The sequence below is a fragment of the Polypterus senegalus genome, chromosome 6, assembly GCF_016835505.1.
Source record: "Polypterus senegalus isolate Bchr_013 chromosome 6, ASM1683550v1, whole genome shotgun sequence".
Taxonomy (NCBI): Eukaryota; Metazoa; Chordata; class Cladistia; order Polypteriformes; family Polypteridae; genus Polypterus; species Polypterus senegalus.
The window spans coordinates 87426700-87448867 of record NC_053159.1 but is presented as its reverse complement, the minus strand read 5'-3'; the positions used below and the strand labels follow the sequence as shown (position 1 = coordinate 87448867).

The 22168-nt window shown below is 36.8% G+C and overlaps 1 protein-coding gene across 1 annotated transcript in view; it reads left to right on the top strand.

The window, feature by feature from the left end:
- The window catches only part of LOC120531252 (contactin-associated protein-like 5), a 558720-nt gene that overhangs the window by 422334 nt on the left and 114218 nt on the right, over positions 1 to 22168 (top strand). The window contains exon 12 of the mRNA XM_039756501.1: positions 7395 to 7514. Within this exon, the coding sequence (XP_039612435.1) occupies positions 7395 to 7514 (120 nt within the window). The remainder of the gene's footprint in view (positions 1 to 7394; positions 7515 to 22168) is intronic.

Below are 22168 nucleotides of genomic sequence, written 5' to 3'. Positions count from 1 at the left end.
TACACACATATATATAATTTGTGTGTGTGTATGTATGTATGTGTGTGTATATATGATGTAGATAGGTATGTATATATATATATATATGTGTATATGTAGATATGTATATAGATATGTAGATATGAAGATATGTATGTGTATATTTATGTATATATATATGTATGTATGTATGTATGTATGTATGTATGTATGTGTATGTGTGTGTGTGTGTGTGTGTGTGTATATATATGACAGCAGCAATCCAAGCTGTGAGAAAACAGTAAAAAGGAGGCGTGTCAGACGTCGTGGTACATTTTCTGATGCAGCTACCGAAAACAACTTTGTGACGCTGCCGCCAAATACACAAAACAATTACTTTGACAATCATGTTACATTATTTATAAAATGTTTCCTTTTCTTTTTCATAACTTCTTTAACACATGACATCGCTGTAAGCTGGTATTTTGCTATATATATATATATATATCACAGTGACACTCATAACAGTGACAAAACAATTACATTGACAATCATGTTACGTTATTTTTAAAATGTTTCCTTTTCTTTCTCTTTCCTTCTTTAACACACTACTTCTCTGCTGCCAAGCGCGGGTATATATATATATAGATAGATAGAGATATATATATATAAATAGATATGAGAACAACATATATATATATATATATATATATAGATAGATAGATAGATAGATAGATAGATAGATATATATATATATATATATATATATATATAGATAGATATGAGAACAACATATATATATATATAGATAGATATGAGAACAACACTCATATCAATAACAAAACAATTACATTAACAACCATGTTACGTTATTTTTAAAATTTTTCCTTTTCTTTTTCGTACCTTCTTTAACACACTACTTCTCCGCTGCGAAGCGCGGTATTCTGCTAGTATTGTATATTTCTGACTTTGAACTATGGTTCGCATTTTGTTTTGTGTTAAAGAAAGAGAAACTGATGCCTGCCTGTTAATTGGCAACCCCTGCCAAATTATAACATTAGAAAAACTTTGATGAAAATAAGTCATTGAACCCTAGTCCTGTCCACCTAATTTATCCAAAACAACATCAAGCCGAGTTTTGAACGTCCCAAAATTCCTACTCTCTGTCATACTACTTAGTAATGTATTGCATATGTCTATCTATGGTCCTCTGTTTGATAAAAATACTTTTTAATGTTTGTATGAAATTTAAAAGTAGACAAGTTTCCATCTATTTCCCCGTGTTCTCATTGAAAAACTCATTTTAAATTAACAGCCTGCATCCTCTATACTAATCACTTTCGTAAATTTAAAAATTTCAATCATGTCACCTCTTAATAAACGCAAAATCATTTCTGTTACCCTGAAAATGATTATACCAGCCATAATATTTCCTCTCTGGCATCATTCTTTCTTTAGGCAGAGAGTCAGGATATTTCGCCAACTGCTGTCTTATCTACCTGCCATATTACTTGAGGACCTTTATATGCTTCTGCCAAGCTACAATTTTCTTTTTTTCCCTCTCTCTCACTGGCACTGCTGCATAATGCCCTTCCATAGCAAATAGCATACAGGCAAGGCATACTACTCTGTAGTAACATCTCTCACACTGGCACATGCATGGCCTTTACTGCTGCCACACTGCCTCAGCAGATCTTGTCTAGTCCTTTTGTGAAAACTGTATCCTGCTTGTGCCATTCTGATGTTGTGCTTGCTATTGGCAAAGCCAGGTAACTTAACAAATAACAGTTTAGTAGTGAAACTAGTCCACTAGATTTAAATTAAATATTATTATAAAATAAAATTGTATTGTAACACAGCCACTATTTTTTTAATACTTGTACTCACCCACTAGACAGTGGTGTTAATCCTATAACAAGTAAATTAAGGTTCATAGATGTTGTGGAGTACAAAATCTGCAAATTTTGGTCTATATCTTCATTATATTTGGTTCAAGACAAAACAACAGATGAACTTAAATACAGGTCACTAGCATGGACAGTTAACGTCAAAGACAATCTGTTTTCCTGAATTGTACCAATATCTGTACCATCTGTTTGAGCTGAGCAGTGTTTGCTGACATTCATTAAAGTTGTATTGATGATTTTATAACCTGAGAAAGGTTGGGCATCTGGGACAACAAGTTGCTAAATGGGTTTACAGCGTGGGAAAGGAAGACATGCTAGTAGGTACTACACAACATCAAAAGGTTTGGGAAAATGAACTAGTGAATTCATTCACCATATTGACAGCCAGTCAATCGGAATACTGTATCTAACAGTCACATCTTGCAAAACCCCCTGGGTAGAATTTTATAATAGATATGCCTTATCTGAAGAGTTACATCAGGAGAAGAAGAAGAAGAGAACAGAGCAACATCAGAAGAGGGCGAGAACGACGTCAGAAGAGGGCACCAGTAACGTGCATCCATTTCCATCTGATCGTCAGCAAAGCATCTCATGAACAACTGCGAGTGCTAGATCAGAAGTCGCCTAGGACATTCATCCTTGTCTTCTTTTAACTTTTTGCAAGCTTTTTCTAAAGACTATAAATATCCAGACTTTACTATCAATCTTATTTTCTATTATTCTTTGTTCTATTTGGTATTATTATGCATGTAATAAATACCACGGTGCTTTTAACTTTCTATGCTTCATGTCTTCATGTCTAGAGTGATTGAAGTAATAAGTGTAGATTTCTTTGAGCACCTGGTGCAGGCCGGAGGTTTGCCATACACTCTGTGCTGCGAGATTTATTAAGGCTGAGGGTGTGAGAGAACAGTACGTAAAGTAAGGCATTCTTAGTTGATAAATGGCCTATAGTCAAGTATGTTGAGCCTTTGTATGTTTCAATGTATTTGTAGAGACTAAAGTTATATTTAGTTCTGAGATAGATTTTAAACATTGTATGTTGTTCATGCCAATAATATGTGAGACTCTTGAAGTGCCAGAAGAGTGACAGGCTGTGTTCTTCCTAAGGCACGTGTGGTTTAAAGTGCTAGAGGTTAACCAACTGTGTGTGTGTTATTCAAGGGGCACTGTTGTGATTAGGGTCTGTGTGTATGTAAGTCTCTTGAAGTGCTAAGAGAGTGACAAGTTGTGTTATTCTTAAGGCACTTGTGTGGTTTAAAGTGTTAGAGGTTAACCAGCTCTGTGTGTGTCATTCATAAGGCACTGTTTAGCGTCTGTGTATATGTGTATATCTACTGTATGCATGCTTGTGTCAATCTTAAGGTGCAACAGTAGGCCAACCCAGTAACAAATCTGATGAGGACACTTACCCCTAGGTAAAGGGTAAGCAGAGGGAAATATCACAATGATACAATAGAGGAGACTAAAATGTTTCTAATAAAAATAAAATAGGAGGGGAAACGAGTTTTGACAAATAATTATGGTGATGCAGTATTTCTTCAAGCAAACAAGTTCATCACTTAATTATATTTCATATCTAATTTGTTACAGTGTTTCTAAAACCCTACCATAAATCAATGTTCCACATACTGAGCACACCAGCTTGCTTTTCCTCGCCCGTCTGTTGCCAGTCTCTAAGCTCTGATTCATCTGTTTGTTCCATTCTTGTATCCTTTGACTATTTCTTATATCTTCCTGCCAGCTTCTATCTCATGACAAACAGAAAGTTGCAATTTATCAATTAAAATTTTATGGTACAAAATCTTTAGAAATTGCAGTTTGGAATTATGAATGAGAATGTGTGGTTTTAACTTTTTAATAATTCATTGTATTATTTTGATCTGCACACATTTCAGATTTGTTAGTATTATGGATAGAAAGATCCGGTCTCCGCATTACAATAAGTGAATCACGTTTTTTTAGGTAGAATACTTTGGAATGGATGCAGTGTTTGAAATTACCAAAGAGATGGGAAAGCAAAAAGCAGTACCAATAAACAGAAATCAGAAATGAACTCTTCTGCTTCATTGTAGAGGCCAAGATGAAAATGAAAAGTTAACAACAACAGCATCAGGCATAAAACAGAATGTAGATGATGCAGCAGTTCAGTTTGGATAATTTCCTAAAAGCTTTTTAAATTATAAATGGAACAGTGAGTTTACAATATAAGTAAAAATGTTCTAATATGCTTTTATTTTAATTTTTGTTTTCTGTCTTTTATGATATACTACCTTCTACTCATAAAGAATTTCAGACCGGGTGGCTCGTTTAGCTCTTTCTTAAAAAAAAAAAAAGTTCAGGGCTGTGAAAATTGAAAAGTAAGTCAAATAAAAAAGGTAAAAGAAGTTTGTTGTTAGTAATTGTTTACTAATAAAGAAAATTGGCCAGAATGAAAGCTTCCAGTCATAGCGCCCACCAGAATCTGAGTTTGAATCCCATTATTTAGGAGGTGGCTTTGGAGGATGGACCATTAAGAAGAAATAAAGAAGCATAAAAGCAAGTGGAGTGACTGTAATGCTTGCTTGACATATTTTGTGGTGGTCAAGAATAGACAAGATACCCCACCAGACACATACTACGAATATAAAGAAAGACTTTGTGCCAGCAAAGCAGTGGGTCCAGATGGAGTATCGCCACGACTGCTGAAGGCCTGTGCGTTGGAACTGGGGAGTCCTCTACAGCGCATCTTCAACCTGAGCCTGGAACAGGGGAGAGTCCCAAGGCTTTGGAAAACATCTTGTATCACCCCTGTCACAAAAGTATCACGTCCTAGTGAGCTGAATGACTTCCGGCCTGTTGCTCTGACGTCACATCTGATGAAGACCATGGAGCGGCTGCTGCTTCACCACCTAAGGCCACAGGTCCGTCACGCCCTCGACCCTCTGCAGTTCGCATACCAGGAGAAGGTGGGAGCAGAGGATGCCATCATCTATATGCTACACCGATCCCTCTCCCACCTGGACAGAGGCAGTGGTGCTGTAAGAATTATGTTTTTGGACTTCTCTAGCACCTTCAACACCATCCAACCTCTGCTCCTTAGAGACAAGCTGACTGAGATGGGAGTAGACTCACACCTTGTGGCATGGATTGTGGACTATCTTACAGACAGACCTCAATATGTGCGTCTTGGGAACTGCAGGTCTGACATTGTGTTCAGCAATACAGGGGCGCTGCAGGGGACTGTACTTTCTCCGGTCCTGTTCAATCTATATACATCAGACTTCCAATATGACTCGGAGTCCTGCCACATGCAAAAGTTCGCTGACAACACTGCTGTTGTGGGCTGCATCAGGAGTGGGCAGGAGGAGGAGTACAGAAAGTTAATCAAAGACTTTGTTAAATGGTGCGACTCAAACCACTTACACCTTAACACCAACAAGACCAAGGAGCTGGTTGTGGATTTTAGGAGGCCTAGGCCCCTCATGGACCCTGTGATCATCAGAGGTGACTGTGTGCAGAGGGTGCAGACCTTTAAATATCTGGGAGTGCAGCTGGATGACAAATTGGACTGGACTGCCAATACTGATGCTCTATGTAAGAAAGGTTAGAGCAGACTATACTTTCTGAGAAGGTTGGCATCCTTCAACATCTGCAATAAGATGCTGCAGATGTTCTACCAGACGGTTGTGGCGAGTGCCCCCTTCTATGCGGTGGTGTGCTGGGGTGGCAGCATAAAGATAAAAGACGCCTCACGCCTGGACAAACTTGTTAAGAAGGCAGGCTCTATTGTAGGAGTAAAGTTAGACAGTTTAACATCTGTGGCAGAGAGACGGGCATTAAGCAAACTCCTGTCAATCATGAATAATCCACTGCATCCACTGAACAGTGTCATCTCCAGGCAGAGGAGTATCTTCAGTGACAGACCTTTGTCACTGTCTTGCTCCACTGACAGACTGAGGAGATCGTTCCTCCCCCACACTATGCGACTCTTCAATTCCACCCGGGGAAGTAAATGCTATTATTAATTTTATTTTAATTTTTTTCTTTTTTTTTCATTTTTATTACTATTTAATTTAATATTGTTTCTTTGTATCAATATACTGCTGCTGGATTATGTGAATTTCCCCTTGGGATTAATAAAGTATCTATCTATCTATCTATCTATCTATCTATCTATCTATCTATCTATCTATCTATCTATCTATCTATCTATCTATCTATCTATCTATCTATCTATCTATCTATCTATCTATCTATATCATGAGGGTGCATCCAGAAGGGCTATACAGCATTATTTACATTTTGTTAATTTAGCAACATTGAATTGTTCTTTGTGCAGCATCAAAACTGAAAACAAAATGCAATATTTATCTGTCTTAGTTGCACCTAGGTGTGGAGGAATGCTGGTAGAGCATCCTCCATTCATAATCCATGTATGAAAAATACACCTTAATAAAATGACAAGTCTGTGTGTGTGTGTGTGTGTGTGTGTGTGTGTGTGTGTGTGTGTTTATGTATCTTTGAGTCCATCTGGTTGTTGTGTCTCTGTTATATGCCATTGGGTGTGGGATTTGTAGAAGCAGTGCTGATATTTGTGATGTGCCATTTGTTAGAATGAAAAAAATGCAATAAATTGTATTACTTCATACATTATAAAAAATTGGTATAAGATTAATCAAAGCAGTGCTAATGTTTCTGATGCACCATCTGTTGGAAAGAAAAATGTAATGCATGATATTACTACATACATTACAACAGATGGTGCACTGCAAATGCTAACATTGAATATACTGAAATTAATCAAAGCAGTACTAATGTTTGTGATGTGCCATTTGTTGGAATGAAAAAAAATGCAATAAATTGTATTACTTCATACATTATAAAAAATTGGTACAAGATTCATCAAGGTAGTGCTAATGTTTGTGATGTAAAAGAAAAATGTAATGCATGTTATTACTACAAACGTTAACATTGAGTATAGTTAGAATATAGCGGGTTGGATAATGGATGGATGGATGGATATTGAAGGCTATGTTGATTTCAACCCAACTAATACAGGTAGTACAGCTAGTTCCTATAGGTAGGTTAGGTTAGGAGCACGCACTGATACAGTGCATTGCCGCACCCACCACATGACAAACCACTTCAGGATCCCAGTTTAGGACTCGAGTGCAGCCATGCTCTCTTGATAAACTGTTGTAAAGGCAATAATGCACAATACCTGAGCAAACCACCAACCGAGCTCCCTGGTTAATGGCTGCTGTGTTTCCATCAAGTGACTGCTGCATAATAAATGTTATATAGCAACAGGCGCAGGGACAAGGAAGTAGGGTCAAATGATATACAAGGAGAAAGACTAAGAGCAGAGTCTCAGTCAATCCTAGACACAAAGGGAATGCTGGGACAGACACAAACAGTTTATAGCTGGTACTACATCAGAGTTCTAAGAGAAAAGAAAAAACATGTAAGTGCCATGCCTTATAGTCATCAAACATGGAATTTGTATTTTTAATAACCTCATACTTTTATCTGTTCCCTTCTCTCCAGCTATTTATGAACCTTCTTGTGAGGCCTATAGGCATACAGGAAGTACATCTGGTTACTTCTCAATTGACTCAGATGGAAGTGGGCCTCTGGGTCCAACTCTGGTGTACTGCAATATAACAGGTAAGTCGATTCTAATATATTTCCATTTCTTCTTTTTTTTTTTGGTAATGCATATAACGGACAAGCTGGTGTGAAAATAAAGAAAAAGTGTCAGGCTCGTCACAGCTCATTACTGTGCCTAAAGTGGTTTTGTGGCCTCAAGGACCCAGACATGATGCTGATTTAGCTTCAGAGATGGTGAAATCATTGAATTATTTTAAATTATTACCAACTGCCTTATTTTATTAAAAATAGCTTTTCTAACAGGCAATCTAGGTAACTAAGAGTATTATAGAGTGTAAGGTCTACACAACTAATACAATGGAAGCAAAGCTTGTCTCTGTAGCAGCATACAGTACACCCAACATACAATAAATATATTTTAATTGCAAGATTTGAATGTGTTTACCCTTTTAATTGAAATGTTTGTTATTATCAGAATTTTAGGTTTTTTTTTTTTTTTTGCAGTTTGATAACTTTTGTTTTCAAATGAAGGTTGCTTTCATGCTCTGAAACAACAAACAGTGCAAGGGTTTAATTAAAATCATCCTGCCAGGCTCCCCTGCACACACTATATGACCTGTTATGTTGACTGAGAAAACTCATCAGATGAGCGAAAATCACCAACAGAGCTGAAAGCAGCACGGCAGGTTTAGGCCACCGTGGTGCCTGCTATTGCACTCTTCATTAAATTGAATTCCTCACTCTGTTACACCTTTTCTCTGCATCAACCGTTCTAAGAACATTAATTTTCATTTCCTTAAGCATTCAGAAAATATATACTGGTCTGTCAGATATATAAGGATGAATGTGCAGAACGGGAAACTAACATGAGAATGCTGAAGTAAGCATGGAACTCTATTAGTAGGGTAACTCTCCAACTGCCAGGTCTGCAAATTCATCACGAAGCATTTAGCTTTTTGGTGGAGACACATTTCACGGTTTCTTCGTGTTTGCTGACATCTCAGCATTTTACGACAGGATTGTCTTTTTCTCCTTTAGGCATGAATGTTCAATGCCCAATCCCACCATACTCAATGCAAAGCTGAGCAGCTATTGTCACGACACACGCACAGAGAGCATACGCTGGTTATTACCACTGACCTCTGTTTAAAGAAGACCAAAGTGTGACAGCTTATTGAGAAAGCAAAGGAAATAATGCTTTATTTCACATCACAGTGTACGCATATGAACATTTAGGACAACACATTTGTAAAATAGTTTTTAGATAACTTCTGCAATAATTATTTATTGCCTTCTTGGAGGTTCATACCGCATTTCCTTTTGATTGGTTGAGATGCAATAATTTTATGGCTATCTATCAAGCCATTGTATTTGTTAGCAGTTGCCTTTTGCTTTACCTTATGGATGTTTTAATGTGCACTTTGACCTCTTTGAGTGTTCATCTTTATTGAGCAGCAAATGACAGTTTTATGGGACTGGGACTGAGACATGAAAAGGGCCCAGATTTCAACCCTACAGCAGTAATGAACCGAGTCCTGACATTACAGGATTCTCATATTGCATAGACAGGAAGCTGGAACAGGAAAAAAATGTGTATGTCCTCTACTACACGTCGGACTTTTTATGTGAAAAAATATTCATGACAGTAGTTTTACAAATCGATGGCTTATTTCTAATTGATTTCATTACTTAATGATGTTATTTCACTACTTTTATATTGCATTCTTAAAAATGTTCTTGCATGATAATAATCCATCCATCCATCCAACCTGCTATATTCTAACTATAGCATCATAGGGGTCTGCTAGAGTCAATCCCAGCCAACACAGGTCGCAAGACAGGAAACAAACCCCGGGCTGGGTGCCAGCCCACCACAGGGCGCACACACCAAGGACAATTTAGGATTGCTAATGCACCTAACCTGCATGTCTTTGGACTGTGGGAGGAAACCAGAATACCCGGATGAAACTCACACAGACACGAGGAGAATATGCAAACCCCCCGTAGGGAAAACCCAGGAAGCGAACCCAGGTCTCCTAACTGAGAGGCAGCAGTGCTACCCACTGTGCCACCGTGCCACCCTATGATAATTATATTCAGGAGAAATGTGTATGTGTTACCATTGCTTTAAAAGCTTACTTTTATCATTTTTTCTGTAGAGTTTGCTTTTTTTATTGTAACCATGTTGTGAAAATTAGTGACAAGCAATGAAAACACTGAATGCTAAAGGGGAGCAGCTACTTTACTATCATACTCCTTAGTCTTAGATGACCAGAACATCATAAAGAGAATAATGTCAAAAAGCAAAAGAAGAAAAAGAATTCACGTGCAAATGCTTGCTACTTTCTAATAAGATTTTAACAATTCCATTTTTTTAGTGTCTGGACTGACATCTCGGGAAATAACAGAACTGACTGTTAAAAGCAGAAGGTGGTTGGGATGAAATCTGCAGCCACAAGGGTCACAGTACTAAACTGGACAATAATTGAATTGAGCCTTTTCTGACTAATTAGCCTACAGATGAATATGACATTGAAGTAGCTGCCCTCATATAGTATTCAGTGTCATTTGCACATTAGAACATTAGACCACTCTAGACGAGTCTTACTGTCTACCACACTACTTGGTAGCTTATTCCAAGTGTCTATCATTCTTTGTGTCTGCTCTGCTTGTGACTATTAATATTTAGATACAATTGAGGGAGCAAACTACAGACAAAAATGAAAGATAATGAAAACAGCAAAGGAAATTTAAGCATTTACATTAAGCATTTCTGAAGTTGTTCTAAATTAGGTTAAGCTAAGGGTTAGGTAAACTTTGTTATCCTAGAGGGAAATTTGTTTGCAGCAGGAAAATACGAAACATAGATACAAAAGCAAAGACACATCGGCTGAAAACTAGTTTTACCATAAGTACGCACACTCAAGATCAGTACAAAGAACAATTAATCCCTTAAATGGTATACAAATGAATAGTTCATTATTCAGAAGCATCGGTACAAGTAACAGAATTCAAAATGTAAATATACTGTAAATATCATAGCAGAGCAATTTTTTGAATGCAAAGAAAGAGAAGAAAAAAGGAAAATAAATTAAACAGTGAGATCAATTAGGCATAATCCTGACTCACTGGTTGCAATGAAAACCTACAGGCTTAGTTTTACACCGGGACTGACCTTAAGAAGCACTGAGCTAGGAAATAAATAGCCAAGCACTCCTCTGCTCACCCTTATACTGAATCGGACATAGCTGCACATCTGCTGCAGCGAGCCCAAGAAACAATTAAGAAGCTCCAGCCAATTGAACAGCCAGGCTTCTATTGATTGTATATTATTAAAATAACAGCAGATAATGGCCAATTGACAAGAGCATATACATAAGTGCCTGCCTAGGAGTCATAATTTCTTTAAATTACTGCAATTTGTAAATCCATAAACATTTAACTTAATTGAAATTATTAACAAAATTCTGCCATGACTATGTCAAGTGTTTTGCTGTGGAAGTTGGAACAGAAGAAACTCCAGTGAGTTAAGAGCAGCTTCTTCTTTGTTATATGTTTTTGTGTTGCTATATCATCAGTATTATGCTCCTGTATTACCTGTATAAACTATAACAATAAATTGTATTATTTTGTTGCTTAATAACATGTGTGGTTTAGTTACTTTTCATAAAAATAATGGGCAGGAAAACACATCTACACACAACGATAATAGAATAAAGGGACAGTTGTATTGAAATGTCAAATTTTTTGTTTCATTGTGAAAAGAACAGTTGATAATTCATTCATTCTTTAACATCAGTCAATCAAATACAATTCTTCCTCACACTACATTCTTCAATAAAACATCATGGGCTTTGAGCATATCTAAATAAAACCAGACTCAAGGCAGGAACCAGTTACAAACAAGGTGCCTGTCTACAATGGGACAAACTCAGAATTTAAATCCAGGACTAATCATGGGTGGCCATTATACACCCAAGTGTAATACAGTATAATCACCCAAAGCCACAACATGCAACTCTCTACAGCATCGAACATCATAAATCAAAGTCTTTGTATGATGAAACTGCTTTACTTATGACAAGATAAGTAAGAACTTTAAACAATGCTGAGCAGACTGTAATGTAATGCAAAAGTTCCAAAAAAAAGAAATGCTCAGATGACATCATCAAGAAGTACTCCGCTTCCAGTGCTTAGAAGCAGTCCCGACTTGCATGACCCTGACAGCTGGCCTATTATCTCATGCTATAAGAGAACTTCTTCTGAGCCAGACATTGTGAACTCATGGCTGACCACCAGTAGTTACCACAGTACAAATGTGCAAATTGGGTTGGCTTGTAGCAAACACTTGACGTAGTTGGCAGGATTTGCACTGTTGGGTGGAGTGCTGCACAGTAAAGGTGAGGCCTGAGTGAAAGAGAGCTCAGCTGACATTATCAGGAAGCTCTCTGCCTTCAGTGCTTAAAATCAGTTCCTGCCTGATGGCCATTACAGTTCTACTATTAACTTGCAGTGTAAGAGAACTGCTTCTGACCCAGAGCTTTCTGATTTTTTGGGTGACCACTGGCAGTTGCAAAATACGCAAGTTGGAGTGGATTGTGGCATGAATCCACAGCAAGACATATTGACAGATTTTCATCTGGACCCTTAAATAATATTTCTTTGAATCTCTTGGAGTCTTACGTAATGTGTTACCTTTGTAGTGCACAGTTGGCACACATCCTTGGAATTGTGGATGGCCTGCAGTAAAGAGGTGCAGTGGATTGACACTGGAACAAATGACGTAAGTAAGAGTAGACTTGCAAACTTAGAGAGCTCTGTACTAATCTTAAGAGCAAAACTGGCAGAGCCGTGTTCTCTGAATAAATGCCAGTGCAACACACCATTCTAAGTAAGATTGAGGAGATCAGGGGCTTTAACAACATAACATACATTTTTGTGTAAGATAAAGGGGCACAGGTTGATGGAACAGTTTGAACCTTTACTTCTGGGAAGAGTTGCATTCGAACTAGAGAGGCACTGATCTATCAGTAAGGCATCAGTTAGTCAATGACTGTTAAACTATAGTAGTATATAGGGCAGGCCAGGTGTAAAGGTTCATTTAAGCCACTGGACAATATTGACAAATATATTTAATATAGCAGGGAATAGGCAGATAAAGAATCAGTCAAAGACTATGAATTGTTTGACTAACAGTAATGCTAAAACTTACTTAATTAAATTGGAGTTATATGTAGTAGCTTATAGACAGAATATTATAAGACTAATGAAAACCCTGATAAATCTTTAAAAAAAATCAAAATCGATGCCAGGTATAACACCAAGTACAAATATGAACAAGGATTTTGTTTTAGTGTATTTTGTCAAAAGACAGTGGCACTAACATTTCACAATAAATGGAATTCCACATAAATACAACACAAGTCAGACAGGGCTAATAGTTTATGAAGGCAGGAGATGTTGTTTCAGGTAAAAGCAATGTCAAAGGATGACCCCTGAATCCCTGAATGTGGTAAAGTGATATTTATTATCATTACTGTGAATTACATGAGGCAGCAGTAAGACAGTTCACCTAGGACAGATACTGCATTTCAGTTAGTGTAACATCTCAAGGAAAAAAAGATGTTTAGGTTCTTGCCAGTTTTGGATGTGAGGGACCAGTGATGTTTCCAGATGAGAGCTTATTAAACAGATAGTGACAACGGTGAGTCTACTTACTTCTGTCCTCTGGACTTGTGAAGATTTACAGGAAGATTGCAGCTGCTAACTTTCCTTCCAGAGGAGATGACATGTCACAATTTTCTCTTGAAGTGAGTGTGTGCTGTGCCAAACCAGACAGTGACTGATGACGTGTGGATGCTCTTGATCTAGGCTCTGTAAAAGTGGACCAATGTTGTCTAAATAACATGAGCGTTTTCCAGCTGACATAGGAAGAACATTCTCTGTTGTGCTTTTTGGTGAAGCTATCTGCATGTTTATTCCATTTCATTGTGTTGGAGATAGCAATGCCCAGGAATTTTAATGTCTGTACTGAACTAACTGTTGCTTAGTGATTTGCATTGGGGAAAACTGGGAGCTATTTTTTCTGGAAGTGAATAAGCTCCACTCTTATAACTGTGTTGAACTCAGAATGCTTTTAAGTATCTTATGATACTAGATGGTTCCCCCATTCTAACACACTTAGTTCCTGTGATGGGTTGTTAATGAAGAGTTGCAGGTGTTAGGTATGCTCTACGGACAAAACCGTTTACCAACTCTGATCAGACCATGTAAACATCGAACACAGGACACAAGCACAAATCCAGAGGCTGTAATCCTTGAGAAACTGCAGTAATCCAATATAGGGGTGAAGCGTTAAAGGCACAAATGATTTTTTTGCCAGCTTCTTCTGGCGCCTATTTAAAGTCAAACTCTATGCTTAAAAATGAAATATCCACTTTTGGGGGTTTTGTCCCCATGTCTCATTGTGTCAATACAGAATGTGAGATAGTCAGTATCTCCTCACAGTTAGAGCATCCATAGCTGCACAAACCTCTAGTATTAAATAAGTCCATCGGGTTCATCATGCTTCATTTTCATCAGAGAATTATATTCTACTCTATGATTAAAACTAATTATTTTTCAAACATGTCTACCTACTACTCAAGAAGCTGACTAGTGTTGTGAAAAAGTATATTAACATAGTCTATAAGAGTAAGACTGGTCTGTATGAGACGTGAAACCTATAAACTGTGCCATCAAGTGACAACCATTGTTTTGATTCATGGTGAAGACTTCTATACAGAGCAATCAAATAGTGATTTAAAATGGCTTTATTACCAAAAAATACAAAAACACATATGACAACTAGTTAAGTATAATTTGATCATCTAATTTAAACAAACTATCAAAGTAAGAGTTGATTTTGGTAAAAAAAAAAATTAGCTCCCTGACAATTTCATCAATTGCATTATATCATATGTGTTATTTTCTACAGTTATTTATCCACCATTTTTTGAGTTTAATTGCATTCATGAATCACACTTTAAAAATATAACACTGTCAAAAATACAATTAATACAACATTGCAAATGTTTGTTTAAAATAAAATTAAAATTAGGTCAGAATGAACACTTGACCCTTCCTTTCTTCTACCCACATCATGGATAGCAAGCTCAATAGGAGGCACTTTCATTATATAGTGAGACAGCAAGCTGAATCCCTGCAAATCAGTCACTTTTATTGTTTGAACGATCATAAAGTGAGTTACAAAGCAATTAATGTCCATTCATTCATTTGCTAAACCCACTGACTCAAATTGTAGAGTCACAGAGAGTCGCAGCTTACTTCAGTCCTGACAGGGGGTGCCAATTTATTGCAGGGCATGCGGATTCAGAAGAGGAGTGGGCTTAGCAACAATACTTAAGGGATGTGGTCAAAACTTAAATAACTCTATTAATACTACCAAACACTGAAAAGTAGTGTCACCGACAAAAAAAATGATCATGAAGTTCAACCATAATCAATACTCACGGGAAGGTGGAAGAAGTCCACCTTTAAGAGAATAAGAATTACAAAATTGGCAGACTGCTTGTAGAATCATCCTGGCTCTGACCAAAATATTGAGGAAGATAATAAATTGTGCAAGACAGATATTTGTCACGTAATATTTAATGACAGGGGAGTTGTTTCTAGATTATAACATTTATCTGTGTGCTGACCGGTGTCATTGAAATGCTTTGTAGTCATGATATGTAAATGAACCTAACTGATTAAAGGAAGCTATTCTGTTAGATTTCTTCAAACTGCCATGTTGCATTAACAAGAACATGTGGTACTCTACCAGTTGATGTAAATTAAGGACGTCCATGTTTGAACTGATTGCCCAAGAGCCTCCTTAGTTTTATTTGGTTATTTTAATTTCTAATATGTTTTTCATATAACCTCATATTTATTTTAAATGAATTGCCAGAATCAGGGTTTAACCATCTAGAGCTGTATATTGTCTGGGCATAAATGTCCCCTTGTTCTTCAAACTTAAAATAGGATTGTTCGTGAAATACTGTACCATAGATATTACTTCAATTCTTCAGTATTTTGCAGTCCAAATGTAACTTTCTAAGATTAGCTATGGCAGTTGGGTGATGAAGCAAGGGTGTTTTAAAATACTGTTCTAAAATAATATGATATGTCACGCACTTGAGGGTTTGTCATTTTTTCATGGATGTTTAGATATTGATTGCTACTGTTCCTGATGGGCCCACGTTGAGGACTGTTGTATCAGGAATTTTGTGTCACTATTCTACATGAAAATATGAGATTAACAAACTTTCTTAACCATCACTGCAAACAACAAGGAATGAGTAACAGACACATTGATCATTTATGGTTGGAGCATATGTAGAAATACAGAGGAACATAATCTTTTCAGGTTTTCTTCACAACAAACATACATACAATTTTCACATATTCATTAAGGCATTCTGATATAATCAGCATATATATTTAATGTTTATTATTTTTTTGTTGTTTACCGTGCAATTTGTTAAACTCTTCCATAGTCATTTTTATTTCTCAGTGGGTGAAGAATGGCACAAATAGAAAACTGACAGTGCATCAGTTCACATGTTCTGATATTAAAACAAAAAGCAATACTGCATACTCTTTATCTTTGTCTTGAGTACTGCAAATGCTGCCAGACAAATACATAATCGATAAGTTTTACTGGAACTATAGCCAACAGCAACAGGCAGCAAGCTTGATGAGTGAACACATTGATTTCTGTACTTTAAGAAACTAGAGCTGGCTCTAATTAACAGTTTGAAGACCAGAGGTCTACAAACCTAAACAGGTAAAATGATAAAGACAAAAACTAAAAAAAGAACCAAATAAAGTTTTCATTACGAGAAGCGATTCAAACCTGTCACGATATGTTAAGGTTTATGCTTTCCTTTGTAAGGTATAAAGTAAGACAGGCATGCAAATCTGAACAGATATTGGAGTAATTTAGTGAGTATTAGTGCAGCTAGTGAAAGGGAAAAAAAAAACACTGACTTCGAGAGGAAAAAAAATCTATGACCTATAAACAAGATAATCTGAAATGAAAGTGGTTTTTGAGTTAGAAGTGCCTTCTAACACATTCTTAAGAAATTACTTAATGTTATTTTGGAAGCCTCAAAAAGTTAGCATAAAACAACAGATACATGGATTGCAGACAAATGTTCTAGAGATATAGGTAATCTGTAATTTAATTATCATCTTTCTGTTTTCAAGATGGTATTGCTCTCCTTAATCCGTAGTGCAAAGATTTCATTTATGCATTTGTCCGAGTGACACAGTGTTTAGTGCTTCTGTCTCACAGTTCCAGAATGCCAGATTTAATCCCAATCTGTATCCAGCAGGTGGTGCTCGTTCTCCCCTGGGAAGTGTTTCTCGATGCAGAATTGACTACAACCAATGCCATCCCTTTTGTACCCATAGTGGAAAATAATTAAAAGAGAGAAATAAGGTACAAAACGAGATACAGTATATGTATTTAACTTGCTTTAAAAGATAACATTCATTCCCAGAATATAATGCAAAATCCTGCATTTATACAGAAGCAAAGGGGCATCACAGCCAAGTGGGAGAATGTTGACACACAGATGTCCAATCTAGCAGCAAGGAATGTCGGTGACATAATGAGAAGCTTCCGACTTTGTGCTGGATTCTTGTCATTACATATTCATAGAATTCATGTTAGATATGGGCAACTACCAGAAGAACTTACTAGTTATTAATACTTTCACAGACTTTAACCATATTGATCAAGCAGACATCAGCACCTTTTAAAAGAACCTACTTGTGTCCTTCACATGTTTTCTGCTTGTCTCCCTAACAGGACTTACAGCTGTCATTTGTCAATCTCCCTGGCAGTCTCTCTTTCTCAGCTGAATTGCATGGCTTTGTGAAATAAATTTCACAAATTACACTTGACACAAAGAACCTTCTTGCTACACCATCCCAGTGTCCGCCTGTTTGGTGTCTGCAGATCCTTTACAAGTCCACATAGGATTTTTGCTCCTTCTAACATGCACGTGTCAGTTTCATAGCTGAGTCTAAAGTGGCTCCATTATAGTTTTAGTGTGTGCATGAGTGTGCCCTGCGTACCACTGGCATCCCATCTCAGCTTTGTTCCTGCTTTGCACCTTATGCTGTGACATGTTCCAGCCCCTGCAACCACTGACTGGAGTAAACTGACTTCAGAATTAATGAAAATGTTTTAGCCATTTGGCTTACTCATGTGTTTCATTTTTTTTAAATAACATTTGCACATCCTTATGCCATCTATCTTCATAATATATTTTTTTGGTTTGTTGGAGGGGCTTGCAGAGAAAGACATTTGGGAATTTCAGCTTACAATAGCACTTTGCAGAAGAAGTGATGTTAATTTAACATTTTAATAGTAGTTTTTATGAGATTTCACTAGAAAGCACTCCACCTATACTGCGCATTAATAACAACATTCAGTGTTCAATTTAGTTGTAACTACCCTGCTGTCAAAGTAGAAAAGTCTGCCGCCAATTGAAGACAATCATACCTGTTAAAGAGAACCTCTTCTTTAGCTAGTTAGTTACGTGTGGTGAAGTAAGTAGCTGTGACAGCGCCATCTACAATATAATTAGGGGCACTTGACGTGACAGTTCCACGTTACACAGTAGAGACAGTAATTGAGGCAACTGGTGCCTGCAACATCTGCAGTTACAGAATATCAGAATTGCCAGCTTGTTGTTCTCTTATTATTTAGAATCTCATGAATAAAGAATACAGCTCATTTTTCCTGAAAGTGAATAGAAGAACTGTGAAACTTGGACGTCTCATTTGGTGGTTGGCCCTTCTCATGGAAGCATCGAAAGATTAATATTAGGTCCCATTGCATAAGGATGCATTACTAAAGCTTGCAGAATTAGTGGTCCTGTCCTGGACCGTCCCTCCATTTGTGCCCTCTGCTGCTCAGGATGTGGACCTTTCACTATCCCTGCTTTGCGTGTCAGTGTTTATTAAATTAGGACTGAACTGCCATTAGTTTTAGGATTGTTCAGGCCAGCAGAAGGCAGCTTTTTAAATGTTGTTCTTCTAACGAGCATGAGATAAAATTAATTTCCTTGAAACTGCAGTTATACTTTTGTAGAAACAAATCTGAACAAATGTGGATTCTGTTCTGTAATTTGACATTTATTAATTTAATGAGGCTAAGGCTGTCACATATGTGACACAAGGTATGGTGTACTGTCAAACCTTCACTAAAACGAGCAGAAGTGCTACTAACAATGCATTTCAGTAAAGTTTCTTAAATGTTCGCACTCTTACTTATATGTAATACCTCAAATAAACGTACACAATGCTGCTGCTGCATCAAAATGAAACTTGCAAAATGACAATTTCTATTGTTTTTACTATTTCAAATAACAGTAAAAAAGCTCATGGAAGAGTTCAATATCCATGTAAAAGAAGTGGATCAGCTGTGAAATGAAGTATTAACATTTACAAATTGCATACATATTCTCTCCCTGTGATGTTCTTCATTAATGTATTATAATATGATTGCTATGAAAAGATAACAAGAAAAATAAAGACTGATTCATCCAAGCAAGATAAAGAGTGACATAAGTTATGAAATCATAACCCTCAATATGTGCACTATTAAAGATACTGCTTAAATGGTGGTGATATGCCTCATATTTTTAAAGTGCTTATGTTAGGTTAAATGTTTTATATATTTTAACCATAATTTTTTATTTTTTTTTATTTTAACTGAACAATGCATCCTAAAAGCTCCAGGAGATTGCATTCAAATCCTGGCCCAGACATACTCCATGTGAAGTTAGGGTCTTGTCCGCCATATTTGTGTGCATTTTTCCCTGAACACTCTGTTTTCTTCTGAAATCCTTGAATATGTTATGGAGATTAGGTTATTTGACATACAGTATGTGTACATGGGAGTGTACTGTGATACCCTGGTACCTGTCCATGGTTGGTTCCTGTCTTGTGCCTGAAGCTGTTGAGATATGCTCTAGTTCACTATGACTCTATAATTAGATTAAACCCATTCACTAAATTGATAAATAGATAGTTTTGCCAAAATCACTCAAGTATTTTCTAATAACATTTTTGAACATAAAATTAACATACAGCATACATTATACACTGTATGGTTTGCTATTGCAAATACTTTTTGTGATCAAAAATGTATTAATACAATCAAATAGGATAGAAACTACAGCATATGCAAGGCTTCACATTCACGTGCATTTCGAAGTTAAGTACACTGTTCTGTAAACCTCAGTCCTTTTTTATTTTTGTTTATTAACTTCATCGAAGAGATCTCCATCCATCCATCTATTATCCAAACCACTATATCCTAACATGGGGGTCTGCTGGAGCCAATCCCAGACAACACAGAAGAAACAAATCCTGGAGAGGGCGCTAGCCCACCGCAGATCAAAGAGATAGATCTCACATTTTTATTTATTAAATGTTTTAATAACAGTAAATCTACATTTAAAAATAACAGTGATAATAGAATGTAATTACATGTATTAGAAGAATACATAAATTATATACAATACCATGTACTTAAAAGTTGAGCTGAACTAAGCTTGTGTTGACTGTAATAGCTTCTATAGACACCAAATTCCAACTCAAGTGAGACATAAATTGCTAATTATAGTTCATATTTCTTAACATAAAATTTTTAAAGACAAACACAATGGAGGGTTAAAATCTATGTTGAAGCCTCAAGCTAAAATTGTTGGCCGAACAGTGTTGCACATGATGAATGCCAGGACATTATAGCACTGTGCCAATAAATGACAGCATCAATGAAATGTTGAATCATCACAATCTGCAGATATTTCAGTTTTCAAAAGTGTAATGTTAACACTGAGTACATGTAATTCATTGTACTGAACTGCATAATAGTTTAGAGCAGGGGTTCTCAAACTCGGTCCTGGGGGCCCTCTGTGGCTGCAGGTTTTTGTTCCAACCAGATTCCTAATCAGTGACAACACCTGATAGCACTCATCTCATTTAATTAGATGGTATTATCTTTTATTCTACATTCAGAAAAGCACAGCAGCATGATTTTTACATTTATAAGAAAGTTAGAAATATTTTTGTTTTTGCTATAGATTTAAATGCTTAACTCTCTTTTTATTTTATTTCGCCCTTTCTCTGTGCAGTTTGCTTCCTTCATTGAATCTTAATAATGATAATTAAAAACAAGCAGAGCAGAAACCCAATCAAACAACACTCAATCGTGAAAGGACGCAACTACTTTAGCGTCAGCCCCACAAAGTAGTAAATAACGGATTAATTAAACAATTAGAACACCTAGAAAAGTAGAATGATAATCAAGATGAAAATACTGTTAAAAAGAAAAAAATACATATAATTGCTTAGTACATTTTAATATGTTTTTTTTTTTAACCAAACTTAGTTTTCTAATTTGTATATTGTTCCCAAAACAGGTAATCTGGGAAACAACAATTCACTTAATTAGCCCAGGAGTCCAATTAAAAACAGAGGCTGGTTGGAACAAAATCCTGCAGCCACAGGGGTCCCCCAGGACCGAGTTTGAGAACCCCTGGTTTAGAGAACCACTCTTAAATCTGGTTTATACTTACCGCGTGAAGCCGGTGCACAGACCACGCCACAAATGCACACACGGTGAGAGACATAAACTCATTTGTACTTGTTGTGGCTGGTTCAGTTGGTGCGTGAGAGTATTGGGTCAATGTCACTTCGCTGATAATGTCACTGCAGAGAATGTGAGACGGTGGAAAAGGTGAAGTGTCAAATAATTTGATCAAAAAGTAAGGGTGAGTGTAATATTCTCTTCAAAGGGGGACCTCCATAAAGAGAAGTTGCATTTTCAATGTTTTTGCGTTTTGATGACCTGTGACATCATATTCAACCCTTCTTTCATTATTCTGGCACCCATGTAGCCAGCCTCTCCTTGAAATTGAATATTTTGGATACATTGCTGCTGCGTCCATATTGTTAGAAAAAATTACTGTACACAACACGCGGTGAGAATACAGTGCGCCTGCTGTGCACAAAAGCTTGTGTCCAAATCTGACAACAGCCCAACAGGGATACTTCAAGTATAAAAGAGGCTTTAGGGAGCTCCTTTCCTCTTCTAATCATTTCTAGATAAATTAAGTGATTTATTTTTGTTTTAATTGCTTGAAAGAAAGCAAAAGAGGAAATGAGCTGTTATGGCAACGGTTTGTACATTTCAGTAACAATGCTTTGCCATCAGAAGTTAAAAAGATTAAAAAGAAGTTGAAATAACCTCTCTCAAATAAATTTGAAATCTATATACAGTATATAATTCACTGAGGCAAGACAACCATGAAAAGCACGCCGGAAGGGGCATGGATTCACTAAGCCGCCGACAAGTGAGACACCTATGGCGCACACAGGAAGGAGCCACACCCACCAACTCGGAGCTTGCATATTGTAATCTTTTTAGTTAGCCAATAAAAGGTGTCATTTTGCTTGGCTTTTCTCTACATTCATAATGGCTAACACGGTACAACAACCTAGTACTACAGATATCTTAACAAAAATTGATCTTTCCTTATAAACTTTCTTTGAAAAATAACTGCTACATTTTAACAAAGCCGTTCCACTGTGAGTTGTTTCATGCAAAGAGGCAAATGGATGGATAGAGAGACATTCAGACATGA